Source organism: Pleurodeles waltl, chromosome 4_1, assembly GCF_031143425.1.
Source record: "Pleurodeles waltl isolate 20211129_DDA chromosome 4_1, aPleWal1.hap1.20221129, whole genome shotgun sequence".
NCBI classification, from domain to species: domain Eukaryota; kingdom Metazoa; phylum Chordata; class Amphibia; order Caudata; family Salamandridae; genus Pleurodeles; species Pleurodeles waltl.
Window position 1 is genome coordinate 282,747,385 of NC_090442.1, and position 19,685 is coordinate 282,767,069.

Consider the following 19,685-nt stretch of genomic DNA (forward strand, 5'->3'; position numbering starts at 1 on the left):
CCTCCCCGCCTCCCACAGTATGAAAAGGCCTCACATGTGGCTCATGCTATAATCGATGTACAACGGTTGACGGCTAGAACCACCATTGCTCTCCATGGGTGCTTCTAGAAGTGCTACTGCTGAGCCTACCACTCATCAACGAGGGGTAGTGTTAAGTAGCTTTTACACACCTTTGATAGATGCGCACTGAACCTATAAAGCACGTTGTTTAGGATCGGTACGCTGATGCCGCCATGCATCAGAATCATGTAACGCGCAGTCACATTTATGCCAAGGCGGTGACACAAATTGATGGTGGGCTTGCACAAATGCAGCTTCCATTTTCAGTTCACGTCGGCAGCCCACATCTGGTGCAAACTCCCACATCCACATAATGCCCCCTCGGGTTATACCCTGCTCGAGCAGAGGGGACATACAGAGCCCGGGCTCTCTGAAGGCACGGCCAGTGATCGACACCACACGAGACTTCCTTGACTCTAAGCACAAGCTACTACTCATAGCTCAGGAATGTGCCTTTGCGAGCATATTGTAACAATAGGCATTTGTAAAACCTTTCAACCAAACATTACTTTTTCCTTTTGTATTTGCACAATTTTTCTCCTGTATTCATTGTATTCGACTCTGTAAAATGTTTTACTAAAAAGCCCCGCTGTGTCAAGCCTTTTTGCGTGGCATAGGATTAATTCTCTTGGGAATAGAGTACTGGCAGACATTTTTTTCTTTTGCATTTTTTTTGTTATAAGCGTTCACACCCAGTGTGGCCATGAGATCACACGCACACAGAGCAGGTCTTCCTGCCTCTCCTCTGTCCGCCTACAGCACATCCTGCCTAATCTGCAGGCACAGAGAAAATATCTGCCTCTGTGTCAACCTTCAGAACCAGACAGTGACACTTCGCGTTTTGTTCAAGATAAAAGTTCCGAGCAAGTTTCTGAAAGATGTGGATGCCTTGAACTTTGTTTGATCGTGATATGTGGCCGCACAACTTTTTGAGCCAGACGGCTGAACTTCACTTTGGATGTCTTGGGCAACATTGTTTTTATAGCTTTTGGAAACGAGCTTTCCATGCGGGGCCTTTCAGGAGCCGACCAGAAACACTGGGCAGTACCGTCGAACAATAAAAATATTCTATTTTTAATCAAATAAATATTGTAATAGAGATTTTACTTCATCGAACTCCTTTCATATATGGCATCAAGCCTCCGATGTTTTATTGACTCTCCACAGGAAAGTGTCTTATTCATGCTAAAAGTTCATATTCATCTCACAGTGCAACTTGTGAAATCCGTGTTCACAAGGCAACGTCCATGCCCATCACAACGAGTAAAACAATATATTCATTAGCATGCGAACTTCTCATATAGGAGCCAAAACTAAACCCCGAAACAAAGAAAACATATACGTGAAATCTAACTTTGTCATAGAGAAATTTATCAAAACTTGATTTTTTTTGTTGCTTTCTTTGGCTCTCCTTTTTTTTCATTCTATCCTTATTTTTAGTTTGTTTTAAATAGTGCCCCATTGGTCCTCATGCCAGAAATAAAAAGACAGTGATATTAAAAAGTGAACGAAATTTGACAAAACTGAGTTACCGTCATGTACCACAGGGAGTGAGTGCACAGTGTGCAACTAACTACGCCTAAGGTAGGAGGGACGCGTTCGAGTCCGGTTCTTTGCTCAGAAATTCTTTCTTTACCAAATGAAAAGTTAAATGTCTCTTTGTGCAGTGACATGTTCCTGTGTCCTTTTAAAAGATGCCATTCTAAATGAAAACTATAAATGGCACCAGCTGAGGAAGTTAAGCATTCTGATCAGGTTATAGTGACATTTGTACCAACACAAAACTGTGCAACATAGGCTCTACTTCTGTAGTGGTGAAAACATGAACCAACCTCTCGCAGGGATTTACATGCTAGCATTGGCCAATCACCCACTGTGAGCCACTGAGCATAAGTGGATTATTTGTGCCATGCTCCTGATAGTAAGTAGGCACAGTAACTGCCGCCCTGGAGGATGCTCCAATCACATTCAAAGAGGAAGTAGTCCACTAAAAACTAAGACGACCAATGCAAAGTGTCACTCCTACTAGTCTTCTCCGGACATACCATGCAACCTCTCCTTTTACCATTATGGCCAACCTGCTTAATGGAAACAAGTCTGGGAGAAGGCCTGTGGGTCTCCCCAGTTGAATCTCCGCTTCCGCAGTGCATTGTGACAAATCTAATTTATAAATGTTAATTAGGACATCTTGATCATTAGTCTGGTACCTGGGGGTGGGTGTGTGCGCAGAAGTCCAAGCACAAATCATATATGTGTACATAAATGGTGCTGATTCTCTGATGAAATGGGTGCTGCATACCTGGGGTGCATTACGTTCATGGCAAGAATGCTAACACTTTTTGAGTGGGAATTAAAAGGCACAGCAATGTGAATTTTGCTCACTAAGTTCATTAAAAAGAGCTTGTGTACATTGAGCTGCATTTCGTGTTGCATTGAGTACTAAGTACAATGTAGGTGGTGTCATCATAATACACAGTGTGTGGCCTACATGCCATTTTTCTGATGAGCAATACTTTTAGAATCCATCCATTTTATCTTGCAGCTTAACACAAAGATGGTGTTAACCTGCAATCTGATGAGATCTGAAGACTGATGTAAGGGACAGATGTACGACTGCGAGGTTTGCAACTTACAATTTGCGACTCATTTGCGAATTGCAAAACCAAATGTACAACAGTGTAACTCACACTGTTTGGGATTCCCACTGGGGTTGCAAATGACCTACTTCATCAATATTCATGAGGTAGGTCACAATTTGCGACCCCATTGGGAATGGCTGCACTCACAAGGTTGGTGGCTTGCTGGGGACAGTAGACCACCATCTCTGTAACTACTTTTTAAATAAAGCAGTTTTTTTTTTAAATGCAGGACGTTTTCCTCAAAGGAAAACTGGATGCATTCCAAAAAGAAAAATGAAACGTTTCAGTTTCATTTTCTCAGAGTAAGCAGTGGTCGGTTGGACCACTGCCTACTCTGAAAAAATATTTCAATCCACGAATTCCCGTTTGTGAATGGGTTACCACCAATTTGAAATTGGTGGTAACTGCGATTGTTTTGCGACTGCAAATGCAGTCACTAAAAACAATCATACATCCCCCTGTGACTCGCTATTTGGAAGGGACACCCTCGGCATGCTCCTTCCAAATAGCAACTGACAAATTTATTTTGCGATTCAGTAAATAGATTACCGAATTGCAAAATAGGGTTTGTACATGGCAAAATGCTTTTTTCTTGTCACAAACAGCCCAATTCTGTGAATCGGACCTTTTGCAACAAGAAAACACCTGTGTACATCTGGCCCTAAATGAATAACTACCATTACTACAGCACTGTCATGTTCTAAATGTGTTTCCTAGGAGATGATGCATTTGATCTGCTGCCTTATTTTGCAAGAATGCTCATTTGCAGGAATAAAAGAGAAGGGACAAAAGCCACAGTAGAAAGAAATAGTAAGTTTAGATGCAACCACAAACTACCAAACAATATAGATCACATGTATACTAATGAACATATAAAATACTATGGGACTTTAAAATCCTACCATTGTGACCACAAAGCTTTATGGGTAGCAGTTTAAAAAAAAAAGATGTACTTATTAACAATTATTTTCTCATTACAGATGTCTTCAATTCAAGACATTAATGGAAAAACAACAGAAGACAACAAGCCATACCAAAAAGGAATAAAACCCAATATTATCAAGTGTACAAGTGTACAAACAAAATCTACTACAAAGCAGCAAAACAAGAAAATATTTTTTTTAAATCATTTTGCAGTGGAGACCTAAGTTGCACCATCAAAACAACTTGCTACAATGGAGATTATTACAATATCACAAAAGAAAATAATGGAATTTTAACTCAAAATTTTATGGTAATTACAAAACAAAGAAATTATAAGAGTACCGGCAATTACATTTCAGAATTCAATTGAGAAAGAGGCAACATTTTTATTGCAATCACCAGCTCCACCATCCTTGCCAAATAGAGCCATAATGGAAGCCAAAGTAAAAACACTGATGACAGTTTCTGGGACAGTCACAGAGGTAAGACAAATACAACACTCCACTCCAATCTACCCAGCTCCATCCCATCCCACTCAAAACTAACACAAACCACAACAGTTTTCCTCAACAAACACTGGTCCAATCTGTACCAATAAATCTCGCTCCATTCTAACCCGATCAAGAAAACTCGAAACTCCCACAATCCAACATAAAAAATGCCCATCTACCCCACTCAACTCAAATCTACACCTATACAATCTACCCCACTCCACTCCAAACTACCCCACTCCAATCCACTTTAACCCACTACACTCTAATCTACCCCAATTCACTACAATATACCCCACCCCTCTACAAACCATTCTACCCTGTTCTACTGCATTTTAAATCACTCCATTCCAAACTACCCCACTGCGTTTCACCCTACTACATTCTAGCCCACTCCAGTCTACACCACTACACTCCAATCTACCCCACTGTTTTCACACACTTTCACAAAATTTATAAGATATCCACTAATTCCTCCTTTTCTTAAACACTTGCAATTTCCATTAAAATTAAAATAACTTCAAAAATTAACACTTACCATTTTATATTTTACAGGAGGATGCCATAAAATAGTATCCATTGGAAACTCAGATGAAATCTATTATAATAAAGGACTCCACTGACTATGTGAAAATATCTTTGTGGAGAGAGGCAACACAATATATTAAAATAACCCATGTGACTGTCTGTGAATTTAATGAGGAGAAAATGTTAACCACGAGAAGGCACATCATGCTTCAGGTAAGTTCAAAACCAATACAAAACACACAATGTTAAGGCCCTCACGCCTACCCAAATGTAACCAATCCTTCATAGAAAAAAAACGCAGCAACATTTTTACAAAGTTTCTAAACATTATAAAAGCCACATTTTGTAGGATACATTAAGGTTAGAGACCTTCTAATCTTGTAAATAACTACATCTAACTGATCTCAGCCTCCAGTGGACACTAAAACTAAAACTTGTGGGTAGTCTCATAACACTACACCGAGCACAGCAAGTCTACATATAGATTACATTTCAATATTACGCAGATTACACCTAGTATAATCATTTTAATACCTGACCATTAAAAGCACACACTACACAGCTAAACATAAAACCTACTTCTAGCACCTCAAAAAATGAAAACATTTTTGCCATCAAGAAAGTCCAAATAACTCCATTATTTAATAACTATGGGCCAGATGTAGCAAGCAGTTTTGCCCATTCTGTGTCTATGGGAACACGTGTTCATACATATGGCCCTATATCACCTCACAAGCAACATTTATAATAGCCCATTCAACAGTTGTACACAGACATTTCTTTTGAAAAACATGCACCCAAATACAAGAAAGTTATATACTTACTAAAAAGAGTAAATATACTTGCAAAACAAAGTCAGCTTAGTATGTACAATTAAATCAATGCATTACCAACATTTTTAAACATTTCATTTATGTATTATTATAGATAAATATAACACTAATCTTTTCCTCACTTTCATTCACAGCCTGCAGAAGCATCACCAGGAAGATTAACCATCCAAATATATATGGGATGGAAAAAAAAACAAGAAATACCCACACTAACAACACAAGTTGATAAGAATGAGAACTTACAATCTATGGACATAAAAAATGAAAGATTAATGGATTGGTTCTTTGGAAGACTTGGGCGATGAATTAATGGTACATCTACCATTAGCATGTGAAATAATTTACAGCAATAGATGCATTACGGACATTCTCAAAGAAATTGCCAGTGTATAAATATTTTAAAAACGTGTGAATAATTTTTATTTGAAAATAACATTTTCTATTAATACCAAAAATTGTTTAAATGTAAATTATAATACTATATATGTATGCAATAAAACTACAAGGAAAATAAAAACCTGAGTCACATACAAAAAAGAGCCTATTTAATTTGTGTGGAGTTTCTCACACACAATGCAATTAACAGCACTACAATCAATGCCAACCTACAACTCTGCACAACTATGCTTCACGCAAAACCACTCTACAATACTGCACTCTACCTCCAGTCAACAAAACACAAATCTACAATATTCCAATCAATTTTGCAAAACGACCATTAAACTAAACTCTAACATGCCACTCTATTACAATCAATACTACTTCACTCAACAACACTCTCTCTGTATCACTCCATACCACTTTAGTACACTGTGATCCACAGCACACTAATTCTCCCTACACTTCCACTCTACACCACTCCACTAAACTACCCACTCCACTTTGCTCAAAGCCACTAAACTCTACACCAATCTAGAACATTACACTCTCCTACAATACTACACTCTATACCACTCCACACTCACAACCTACCCCACTCTAAGCCATCTACTCTACAACACTCTACTTCAGACTACACAACACCCTGTACACCACACAAATCTACTCTACACCACTCCACTGTATACAACTTAACAACACTATCCGCCTCTCAAATGTTATACTCCATTCTAACAATTAACTCCACTCAACACTACACCCTCCCACTATACTCCCTACATTACACAACACAGCACTCCATAACACACCACACCACTCTACATCACTAAACTACACGCCACTCCATAACACTACACTATACTGAACTTTACAAAACTTCACTCAGTTCCCCTTTACACCACAAACGTTCAGCCTTATTAAATAGCAACCACACTAATACACAAAAAAACTAAAACATATTGGCAAAGCCATCGGTGAGATCTCTTGGCCATGCCAATGCTTGTTCTTAAATGTGGGTGGGGGAAACAACAAGGAGTGTTAGGGGGAGAAGTACGTCACAGGTGAGTGAGAGCAATGCGTAGCCTGAGGGAGGAGGGCGGTGGAGTAAGAGAAGCACAAAGGGAAGAGAAGAAAATGAAGCTGGTTGGGAGAGAAGAACATGAGCAAAAAAGCAATGCCTGGGGATAAGTACACAAATGTGAGTGCAACATAGAGGAGATAGGGAGTACCACATGGGTAACAGACAGCAACACAGAGCACCGAGGAGGGGATGAGAAGAACACGAGGGAGAGGGAGATAGCTGGAAAATACATGTACTCTCATATAGTGCTTAAGGATAGGAGAACATTTTTGTTCCTGAAAAGTAAGCAGTAACCCAAGTAATGAGGCTATGCTCCAGGAGAGAGACACATGCAAGAAGAGGAAGGAAAGCCAACACCATTAATAAATAACGAGCAAACAAATCAGAGTGACAATGAGGCCAACCAACGGTTAGCCATAGTCTCTAAACCCACTGTAATCTGACAAATACACAATTTGTGTTGTAACAGAAAAGAGAGTTGGAACCGAAGGCTTCAAAGGAAAGAGACAACCAGAGCAACACAACAACCCAACTAAAGGAGAAGAGCTGAAGAGCTGAGGAGAACTGCTGCCCCTGCCTGTGACTGAGCTTTGTTGGGCTATCCTGCAGTTGCTGCTTCTGCCTGTGAAAGGGGACAAGCACTGGACTTTGTGGTATATTCCTGGTTGAGAAGAATCTCCAAGGGCTCGGACTGAGCTTGCCCCCTGTTCTGAAGTCTAAGAGCCATCAAAGACTTCCTCTGCCAGCACCTGGACTCTGCTGCTGCTGAGACTCCTGCCCTGCCAAGTGGTGCCTAATCAAGTCCCTGGCCCTTGGAAGGAGAAGCTGGTGGAAAACCAAGAAAAACCAAGTGTAACGACTTTGAATGACCCCGGACTGATGCTGCTGCTGGCTTCCACGACAGCTCCTGCACCTGAAGCCGTGGTCCTCGCTGAAGCGTGACGACCCACCAGGCCTGATGCCGCAGCAGGCCCCCCGAATTCTATGACTCCTCAAATCCCGAAGTGCCGTGTCACCAACGTCCGTGACACCCGACTTCACTGCACTACACCGTGACCGCCGGATACTGACCCCGCCAGAAATGCACACATCCAGTGCTGCGCATCACTGCCACCTCACCTCAACCGCTATGCAGCAAGGACCCGACGCTGCTTCATGATGCCTCCGCTCCTCTGCTCCGCAGCACCAGAACCCATGCTGCGATCCCCGACTCCGTGCACCGGCTTGTTTCCTCATTATGTCTGCTTTCAAAAACTCTGTGAGGACCTTGTCATGAAATTCAGTGTTAATATCTTTTTTCCATCAATCTCTCAGGCTGATCTAGGCCTTTTTGTTTATTCTTTTTGGTCACTGTCTCTGTCGCAAGAAGGATGGGCCACCAATTATTTTGGCAATATATTCTTTCTTATATGCTAGTGTCTCTTCTTCCATACTACCTCTATACACGAGGGGCTCAACATTCACAAAAGAAGGTCCTTGCAGACCCACCACCTGCACTTCTAAGGTAATGTCATCACAAAGACCAACCCAATATGCCCATGGGGACGGGGTATAACTATAATGATAATCACAATAGTCCTGCGGGACTTCTTTTGTATAATGGTACATACACTAATTAAATTGGAGATACCCTGATTGAAACAATCTGTTCAAATGTAGTAATTAATACTGTACACCGGCCTTCATTTTATGATTGCAATTCTTATGTATATTTTTCAAACATCATGTAGTTGAAAAAAATACATTAGTTGCATAACGTCACAAAATGCAGACAAGGCAGTGAAAGTGACGTGCACACGTGAGTATATACTGTTTTTAATCAATTATAGTATAAGGCAATGGTGCGTAATCTCCGTTCCACATTAAAACGTGTGAGACAAATCTCTATTGTTGAAGTGGGTATTTTAGGCTTGAGTGGAATGGAGGGACTGGCATGGGTTCCCTAATGCCACATAGACAGTGACTGCAGAATGTTTGCCAAAAGTACTGCTGCTGATGTGGAGACAGCATTTTTAGTGAAAAAGCAATGCAAAATGGGATGATCTGCCAAGGTGGGGTGTTTCTGTAGAACAAAAAAACAATGTCCCTTACAGGGAGCTTTCTCGCTGGGTGTAGGCAACAGTGCTTTAGTTTCATGTTCACAACCGCCATGCCTGTCACAGAGGTTGTGAGAGGAAACAGCATCTACATACCCAACCTGAGGATGCTGAGTAGAGTATTTAGACTCTTTAAAACCACTGGCCCTGAGATGGATGACAAAAGATTTCCAGGACCCAACGGTTCCTCTAAATCTAAGTGTGACCCTGACATACAGCGTTACAGGGCATCTGTCATGTAGGGTGGATGTTACAATTTTCCACATTCTAAACGAGGCCCTTAGTTTTAGAGATTTAGGAAATTTCCATACTGTATTCTAGATAATTGTAAGCAATGTCTTCATGGTCCAGCTCCATCTTCTCAGTGATACTCATTTGTCAGGAAAGAATGCTTGCTGATGGCTTTTCCAACTTTGGAAACCATATTTTCTACATGTCTTTTGCCCTTTCTAGAGGACTGAAATTTTGCACTGATAGAACCGGTAGCCAACATAATTGTAGGGCGCATCATCTACAAATGTAGGGGATGACTTTGATCTAGGGTAAAGGTGTGTTGTATTAGGATGGTTTGTTTCAAGCATCCATCTCTGGGGATATGTTAATATAACCATTTTATTTTGTCTCCTTGGGTGGTTCAATGTGGAATCAGTGTTTAATTTGAGCCGGTGGTTGCCAGTGGGGGGGGCACCAGCACATATTTTTGGGGACTGGCACCTATTTCTCCACATCAGACATTTCACGAGACCAACAGAGGGAAAACAAAACAAAAAGATGGAGAAAAGAAATACAGAAAATCGGTCACCAAGGAAGAAAGCAGGCACTTGTAAGAGTGAGATAACGGGGCAGGGAGTGCATGGCAATGAATTAAAGAGGCCTGAGTTGGATACAGGACTGCACATCCTTGCTATTCGCGCTCTGACACTTTATAGCACTAGCTGCAGGTGTCTGAGCAGCATTTTATGGCACCAGCATTTATTATTTTACAAATAAAGCACTGTGCAGAATGGATTTGTTTTTTGGTATTTGTATCCGCACATTTCTGCTATGAGAAACACAAATAATTCATTGACCGTGAATTTGAAAACATATGCATTTAATTCAGCTTAAAACATTTAAAGCACAAAGTTTAGTGACCCATTCTGCTATTAGTGCTAGGTTAACAGTAGAAAGTCCAAAACCTGTAAGAAATACTGGAACACTATCCCCATTAAAACTGTGATTCCAGGGATAATTGGCTCCATATATACAGGTTAATTTTTTGTGTGCAACTTTTTAATATAAACTCACTTTAGAAGTGTGAGTGTAGTCACTTTGATGAAGGTGTGATTCACTGCAATGGAAACACATGATGGCTGATCCAAAAAAATACAGGTATTGATTCATATGCAATGAGAGAGCAATCTTCCAAAATGTTGGGATTCACACGCAGCAGCTGGAACTTTTCACCGTGAGGGTAAAACAATGGCTACAGAGAATAGGATTGTATTGATTGGCGATGGAATGAAGTCTTCATATATGGTTTCTGCAACAGAGTAGATGATGCTGGTGAAGTTGTCTTGTGTTGATGGTAAGAATCTAAGGGCCTGATTAATAATTTGGAGGAGGGCCCGTCCTCTGCCAGGGCGGCAAAATAAATTACTCCATGCCATGACGATGGTGCTGTCCTGCAAATCATGAAATGTCTGCTGCCCAGTGGACATTTCAATCATTGACAGGAACTTCTATCAAGGTGGTTCCTGCGAAAGCATTGTAAATTTGATGACTTTTCTTTTTGAAAATAGAGAAAACACAATTTCCCCTCACCATTGGAGTTTCCACACATGACAAGGGGGCTTGAGTACTTTTCAGTGCCACTTACCACCAGGATTTTCCAGGTGGTGACAGGTACTGAAAAATGGCTAGATGTCTGCCATCTTAATTAGGTGGCTGGATGTATAGCCAGGGACACGCATAATCTGCAGATTTTAACAAAAAAACGATTTCGTATCTAGCTCAGTTGAAAAGATACTAAAAATGCAGCAACATATAATGCTGTGCAGTGAAAGGCCCTTTGCAAGGATGACTGGTCAACTTTCTGTAGCTTATGCTCTATTTGTGTTTTAAACTGGTACTAATGAGGTGCAACTAATGCCCAGACAGTGATAACAGGTTTACAAATGACAAATTAATGAAATAATACTACCACACAATGTACAGCATAATTTGCCTTTTTTTGCTGCATAATTTATTCAAACCTGCCACATAATTTGTCCCTCCCCTGTCGCATAATTCCAGTGGCGCTGCATATAGCCAAACCTCCAATGCCCTTACTTCGTAGAGACGGCAAAGAAATTTGACCATAGCAGAGACTAATTTAAATCAGATAGTAGACAATAGTTTTGGCGATCAGGGAACTCCATCGCCACAAAGTTCCCTCTCTGCCTTGATATAAATCAGGCCCAAGTCATTCAATTATTTCTTGGTATAGTGTACGCTTCTGGTAACACTCATCATTTTCCTTAAATGCCTTCTAAATACGAACAGTCCTTTGAATTACCTAGGCTGTAATGCTGCTGCTAATCACAAGAAGTCAGTAAATGTCTAAAACAATTTTTTAGCACATTACTTAATTTCTAGTGATTGCCTTTGTGTCAAAGGTAGTTGTCAATGGTACACAAACTCTTCATTTTGATATCCCAGAATCAGTGATCAGTTCATTAATAACACCAAAATCTGTGGTGTGTTGTTTTAAATTGCAAATTCTACTCTTTGTTTCTAATCAGTTATACCCTTTGTTTATACTACAGCCCTTCAACAGTAATCACCCTTGAATAAGACAATAAAACAACAGGAAATAGAGAGAACACCAAACACAAAATAAATATAGGCAAATGAGTCGAGATTAGGAAGGTGCTATTATTGGACTTCAGGTCTATGCATCACTGACCTGTCAGATTAAGCAATTTAATTTTATCAACCAGCGGAAGTGTGGCGATCTCAGGAGATCCACCCGGGTACATCTTAAAAGATAGTATTTGCCTTTCAAAAACTGCGAGTGATACATTTAACTTACTACATGGTCATTAGAAATTATTGTCTGGAGATAAACCTCCTGAATGAATAGCCTAAAAGATGCTTTAAAAGAATGTCATACCTCAAACTATTTTGATGATTTACAGGGAGGTCTGGGATGCATGTCTTATTTTTCAAAAAGGCAGTCTTTGTATATTGGCTTCCCAAAGACTACTTTGCAAATCAGTGTCTGGTAGCGTCGTTGCTTGTTTGAAGCCTGTTACGTTTTCAACCCCTCTCAGTTCAGTTATGCAATGGGAGGCCATGTTAGCTGCACTCTGACATCCGCTGATAGTGTTAAGCTTTCTAGTAAACCCCAAAGTCGGGATGTTTAAAATGCCATATGGAGTTCTTGAGGTGTAGCTGCCCAGTTATGGGTATTTGTAGAGTGCAGCACTCACCCGGCAGGGTATCTGATATCTGCCTTTCATGTAGCAAATATGCTTTGGCGGGGGGGGGGTACTTCAACTGTGTAGGTGAGAAATCCGTCATAGGATGATACATAGTAGGTACAGGATAAAATACATTGATGTTTCGTGTAACGGGAAAGCATAGAAAAGACAGTTCTGCGGTGCCAATCGAATTTTCCTCGATGGTTTCAACAACTTTCCATCTCTGACCATGGAGACAGGGTTTTGTTGTGTGTAGAAATGTAACTGTGCATAAATCTCTGTGGAATGTAACATTTTTGCATTAGTAACCCATTTAACTGATGACCCGGAAGTTGAAGCAGCTCTCAGGCCAAAACAATCATGATGTTCTATCCTGACTGTCCAAAGTAGGACTAAAGTGGCTATCTCGTACTGAATTTATTAAGGAATATACGGGTAATGACAAAACGAAGTCAAATTAGTTGTATACGCAGAGATGTTGAAAACCGATTCAAATTAAAGTTTAAACTAAACCCACCTGTCTACTCGTAGCTGGCAAACAATATTTAATGCATCTACGACTCCCTCCTCCCTTAGCTGACGGCAGCCAATCGAAGTAGCGATAAAACAGCCAGTTCGTCCGATTCCAGCACTGAAAAATGCAAAATATAAGCATGAACTATACAACAGGACAGAGGATTTTAATATGCGATCAAACAAAAGACGTTTTGGAAAATACCTCTCAGAAATCGTATGTATGGTGAAACTTTATGTTCGAAAGACATGCATGCAATGACTGAGTTACTTGAAATGTTAAACATGTTAAATACCAGGTCACAAACGTATTGGCGTTTCTAAGTATAATTTGCAAGGGTAAAATTAAAATCCTAATTCACAGAATCGGGACTGGCACAATTTGACTACCACAAGTAGCATTTGTGAATATGAAAAATGTGCAATATAGTGGAACTTCCAAATTCAAAAATGTGGGGTTAAGGGCATGTTTGTGGATGATCCTGCAAAATCCTGCCTGCAAACGTAAGTAAACACTGTCAAGTAAGTGTATGGCTATTCATATACTCCCTGCAAGTAGTTTCTCATTCTGGAAACGCTTATAAATTTACTCCTGTTAAAGCAAAGGTAACTGTATTTACAACGTGTAACACCCTCATTTTTAAGGGTGTTCTAGGGGAAGGGTTTCTTAACAAACAATGTATATATGCAAAGCGTACATTCAGCTGTGGGTATCTTGGCACTTAATAACGAGTGTAAGTTGTTAGCCAACTCAATGGTATTCCTTTTATAGACCTCTGAAGGGTGAAAGGCCAAGTCACTTTTGGGTAAAACACAGATCCCTACAGTGGATGCATTAATCCACTAAGCCTCCCAGGACTAAAGGCCACCTCAAGAGCCAGAGGTCTGGGGAAGCTGGAGAGTGCTGGGAGACAGGAGGTCAGGTCCAAAAATGAAGCAAATTGCATAAAGAAAACATTCTCTGATTAAATTAGTATTCAAATGGAGGTGGGACCTGACATCTCCTTTGCTTTATTTCTTACTCATTTTTCTCCTCATTTATTTGTGTATTTGTGAGCGTATTCTGCCCTGAAAGAGATGACTTACTTTTTGGAGAGAGACTTCAGTGCATATATATATTTATATATATATCTCCATACATTGTCCTTTCAATTCTTCTTGAAAGAAACAGCCGACACTCCAGATTTCTTCAATCCAATAAATTTATTCCGCGTGAATTAATTCCTCCATCCAAATTACGCTGTATTATTCAGGGCCTGAATTATACAGCGTAATTTGGATGGAGGAATTAATTCACGAGGAATAAATTTACTAGATTGAAGAAATCTGGGTGCCGGCTGTTTCTTTCAAGAAGAATTGAGAGGACAATTTGTGGATATTCACGGGTCCTGCGCCCGTAACCGAGCACCAACCCCATTTGGCGGTAGCAGTCAGCAGATAGCAGTGACTTGATATATACACACACACACACAACTCCTCCTTTCTGTCGTAATGTGGAAGGAAAAGCCGGCACTCCAGACTCTTTGTAATCCAATCACTTTATTCTTCCAACGAAGGCTGTACAAAGGTTATATTAATCTGGGGCTAACGCATCGGTCTTAGTCATAGCCCTTAATTTCATAGCATGAAAATCCGGCCCTACCGCCCCTAGAAACTATATCCTGTCCCATAATGAACATAAACAAAATACTAACTACTTTATCATATGCTTACATTTTAGATATATTCTTGTATCATGCCATATTACTCATCATCATCTTAATTTTTAACTACTGACCCAATAAACCATCCTCTTTTATACAACTTCTATAATTTTTATACAGCACCATACCTCTCAGGTGCTGTATAACAATTATAGAAATTGTATGATAATTGAACGAAATAATGAGAAATTATAATAATTTATGGTGAATGAATGGAGTAAAGGATCATGCCTATAGGAGATGAAATGCCACTGGTCATGTATGTGAAGAATTGAAACAATATGTAATTTCAATTTATGAAAATGGATATTTGAGATTGAGGATGGTTTATTGGGTCAGTAGTTAAAAATTAAGGTGATGATGAGTAATATGGCATGATACAAGAATATATCTAAAATGTAAGCATAGGATAAAGTCGTTAGTATTTTGTTTATGCTCATTATGGGACAGGATATAGTTTCTAGGTACTGTAGGGACTGATTTTCATGGTATGGAATTATGGGCTATGACTAAGACCAATACGGTTGAAACGCGTTAGCCACAGATTAATATAGCCTTTGTACAGCCTTAGTTGGAAGAATAAAGTGATTGGATTACAAAAAGTCTGGAGTGTCGGCTTTTACTTTCGAATGACGGCAGAAAGGAGGATTTGTGTATATTTATGGGTCCTGCACCAGTAGCTGAGCACCCGGTAGCAGTCGGTTTCAGCAGGGTATTGAAGGAGACATATATATATATATATATATATATATATATATAATAATATACCCATAGAAAGCTTTTTTTGGTTTGCTAATAACTTTGGCCCCATTTGATGAATCTTCATAAAAACTTTACAAAAACATAGTTCATCCACCTCAACTCTTCCCTCGAAAGCTTTGGGGTGATCCATCAAATAGAGGCCGAGAATAAAAGGGGGTCCCAAAATGTAAAATATTCAAGCATCTTCAATAGACTTCCTTAAGACAGGCTTTAGCATAAACTGCTAAACAGAATTACACCAAATTCAGCAGGAAGCTATATTTTGGTCCGTAGATTGTGCTTTTTGTGGTTTGGTGTAAATCCATTAATTAGTTATTGATAAATTTAGGGTGAAAAGTAATTGTATATTTTGGCAGCTAGGCTCGCAGAAGCGTGAAATAAAAAATGGAGCCCTCTGATTGGTCAAGAGGCCAAATTTCCCATGAGCCTTCACGCTCTTGCAGAAGCAAGAGGCTCCTGCGATTCCCAAGAGGGAGAGCACTCTGATAATCAGTGATGTCATTAATGATGTAATTTAAGATGTCATCAGTGATGTTATAAATTATGTCATAGAATATGTCATGGGTGATGTCATATGTGAGGTCATAAGCAGTGTATGGCAGGGGCGCAAGTTACACTGCTGAATTTCTGTTTTTTTAGTTCAAAACATTAACATTGTCAATGAGAAATTCACCTAACTATAACATTACTTTAACCTTTGGATTTTTTTGCGAATTCCTAAGGTTTTTACTAAACTAAAACAGATAATTTATTTTACAAACATCATTATTGATTTTATCGTTATAACAACTGAATAACAGTTCATGTCTACACCTTCGGTATGTAATCATTGCATTATGCCTGACAGGGCTCTGATAAAACATTCTCTGAACACACTGTATCTCCCAAGGAATTTCGAACTATCAACACCATGCTCAAAAGATTGTTCATTGTCATCAAATGTCACAGAACATCTCTCCATTTACCCCACACTTTATTATATTTGGCTGGACATCCTCTCATTTCATAGACTAGCTTTTCCTGTTGAGCACACCAGTCCACGCTTGCCTCCACTGAGTAAGTGTGGGCACTGCCTCTGACCTCCAGCTGGCAGCTATGTCATGCTTGGCCACATGGCATGCTATTCCTAGGAAGGCACGGTCCGCCCTGCTGTTTCCCACTCCCTCAAGGACACCCAAAAGGATTGGTAGCGGGGCCATCTCTATCTCTTCTCCTAGCACTCCAAAAATGTCTGTAGTCACTGCCCACTAGTAGGCCTCTATATGCGGGCAGGTCCACACCACGTGATAAAAGTCTGCATTAATCTGTGAACAACGGGGGCAGGCAGAATGGGGCTCGAGACCCATCTTCTGCATTCTTTCGGGTGGTGAGGTATGCAGCATGCAGGTAGTATCTGTACTAAACGGAGGTGGGAGGCTATGGCCAGGTTTCACTGGGCCATCAAGGCATCCCACCAGCCCTCCTCCTCCTTCTGCCCCAACTAGCCCTCCCATCTCTCTCTGAGGCTCATGAGGCTTCATCGTGTTCGTGACCAGAGTTTGGTATATCTGGGGAAACCCAGCCCTTGCCCAAACCATGCATCATAATGTTTGCCTCTGCTGGGCTAAACTCAGGGAGGGCCTTGCCAGCCTGGATATGGGCGCACAGTGAATGTCGGAGATGTAGGTGCTTGTGAAACTAGGTCTTTGAGAGTGAGTAAAGTTGTTGCATTTCCTGAAAGGACAGCATGTTAGAGCCCACCCAGACATCTCCCAGGAGCAAAATGCCTATGTTATCCCATTCGTGGAACCCCTCCAGAGCGGAGACTTCATGAAGCCATGTCCCTCGCCACAGTGGGGTCTGTCGGGTGAGACGCGCCCACCACCCTGTTTCTCGCTTTGTCGCCCTCCACCCTTTGTCACTTCGGGAATTTCTCTGGGTAGGGGGTCACCATACAGCAGTCCAAAGAGCTTGGGGAATCCCATTGTCACGAATTCGAGCTGATATGCTGGGTCTGACAACCCACCCCCCCAACCAGTCATTAAGTACCAGCAGCTGCGCGGCTAAATAACAGAAGTACAGGTTGGACATTCTGAACCCCTTCATGAACGCCGCACTGACACTTGTGTAATGCAAGTTGTGGGTGGCAGTGATACCACATAAATTGCCGTGCCACTAAGTCCATTTCCTTAAACTAGCGCTTAGGGAGCTGATAGGGAAATTTCTGAAGAAGATAAAGGAAGCGGGAAAGTATCATACTCTTGTACAGAGCCATTCTTAACTGGACATTAAGGGGTAGGGTCTGCCACCTCTGAAGGTCTTCCTTAACCTTCTGGGTAAGCTGTGAGATGTTAAGAGACCATGCCAACTCAGGCAATAGGGCAACAGTGATGCCCAGATACCGGAAGCTAATACGCTGGACTGGTATATTATCTTGCCAGTCATAGCAATCCCTTGAGGGGTGCAACAGGACCAGTACAGACTTGTCGGGGTTAAGAACTAAGCCCAAGGCCTCAGGGAACAGTTTCATTAATTACAGACACAGAGGACCACTACTGGCTGAGTTAGTCAAGTAAACAAGCATGTCGTCAGCATACAAGGCAATGCGGTCCTCTCGTCCGGTAGGCCAAGCCCATCCGTAAATAATGGGTCTTCTTTAATAATTTTTGCCAGCGGCTCAATTGCCAGGGCGAAAAGAAGTGGGGATAACGGACATCCCTGGCAGGTCCCCTGGCAAATGGGGAAGGGGTCTGAAATTACTCAATACATCTGCACTCGGGCAGTCGGGTTGGAATAGAGGAGTTGCACCATTTATCGGTATCTAGGGCTAATCCCTGCTTTTGAAACACTTGAAAGAGATACGACCAATCAACTGTATCAAAGGCTTTTTCGAAGTCTATAAGTAGTAGTGCCAAATATGAGGGTAGAGAATGGCGGTAGGCCAATGCTGTGTGGGGCCATAGGAGGCAGTGTCGAGTGCTTCTGGTTGGCATGAATCCGCATTGATCTGGGTGGATTAGGGAGGATAGCACCTTCTTCAGTCTGGTAGCGAGTATTGTGGAGAGGAGTTTTATTTCAGTATTGAGAAGTGAAATGGGACGGTTAGCAGAACAATGTACTAAGGGTGGGTGGGACTTAGGAATCTTTACAATAGTGGCCTGGTCAAGATCTATGGGGAAGTTCCTGCCCGCTAAGCCTCAGCATCTAGATTCAACAGTTGAGTGGCTAAAAGATCCTCACACTTGCTGTAAAGCTCTGCCGGGAACCCATCGGGACCTGGAGTCTTGCCCGGGGCCAGCGTCGAGATAGCCTACTTGATTTCATCCAATGTTATGGGTTCATCAAGGTCCTTTTTCCTGTGGCAGAGATGCAGGGAAGGGACACATCGCGCAGTAGCGATGCCTCCCGCTCCGACTGGGGTCGCGGGCGCTCTGCGTAAAGCTCAGTGTAATAGGCGGCAAAGCTCCAGACGATAGATTGGGCTGACATACAGGAGTTGCTCGAGTTGTCGGGGTCGGGACGCCAACCAGTGCAGCAGTTTACCATTCTTGCCCCCCCATCCATATCTTCGGGCAGTCGAGGCACGCCATGTGTGTTTCCCAGATTCAAGGGTGGGATGGCGGATTTCTTCCCTAATTAGCCAAGGTTGCCTGGTGGTGGTAGGGGCATGGTTTGTGTGGGAAATTTGCATTTCCAGACATAGTGTTTGAGCCTCAGGGCTCACCACCCGCTGGTTCTTTGCATGCTCTCGCACCCTGAGGAGATGTCTAGGATCTCCCCGAGTGGTGGCCTTTCAGGCGGCCCACACCGTACCTGACGACTGCACGGAGCCAACATTGTGTGTGAAGGTGTTGGGTGAGCTCCTTTCTCAGGGCTAGGACATAGTCACCATCCTGCAGGTAACAAGCGTTTAACCACCACAAGGGGAGTTGTGTCCTGTCAGGGTTGTCCATCTGCACAAGAAGCAGTGCATGAGCAGAGATCCAGTACGGAGTATCTGAATGCCTGTAACTCAGCAGACATCTGATGCTGGCATAAAACGGAGGTCTATCCTCACATGTGTGTGATGTGCCACCGATGTTTGTGTATTGCCTCATTCTGGGGTGCCAGATCCGCCACACGCCATAGAGTTCCGGACCATCAGCCCAGCGGCACAGTTGTTTTGCTCGGGCGCTCTGGTTCACCGACGGAGAACTGGTGGTATCAGCTTCCGGGTATATGACCATATTAAAGTCACCCCCCCCCCCCAAGAGGG

The 19,685-nt window shown here is 41.7% G+C and overlaps 1 protein-coding gene across 2 annotated transcripts in view; it reads right to left on the bottom strand.

Moving 5' to 3' along the window:
* The window catches only part of PTPRR (protein tyrosine phosphatase receptor type R), a 697,768-nt gene that overhangs the window by 10,408 nt on the left and 667,675 nt on the right, over positions 1–19,685 (bottom strand). For both annotated transcript variants that reach the window (XM_069228339.1, XM_069228340.1), the window contains one exon: positions 12,991–13,104. In XM_069228339.1, the coding sequence (XP_069084440.1) occupies positions 12,991–13,104 (114 nt within the window). The remainder of the gene's footprint in view (positions 1–12,990; positions 13,105–19,685) is intronic.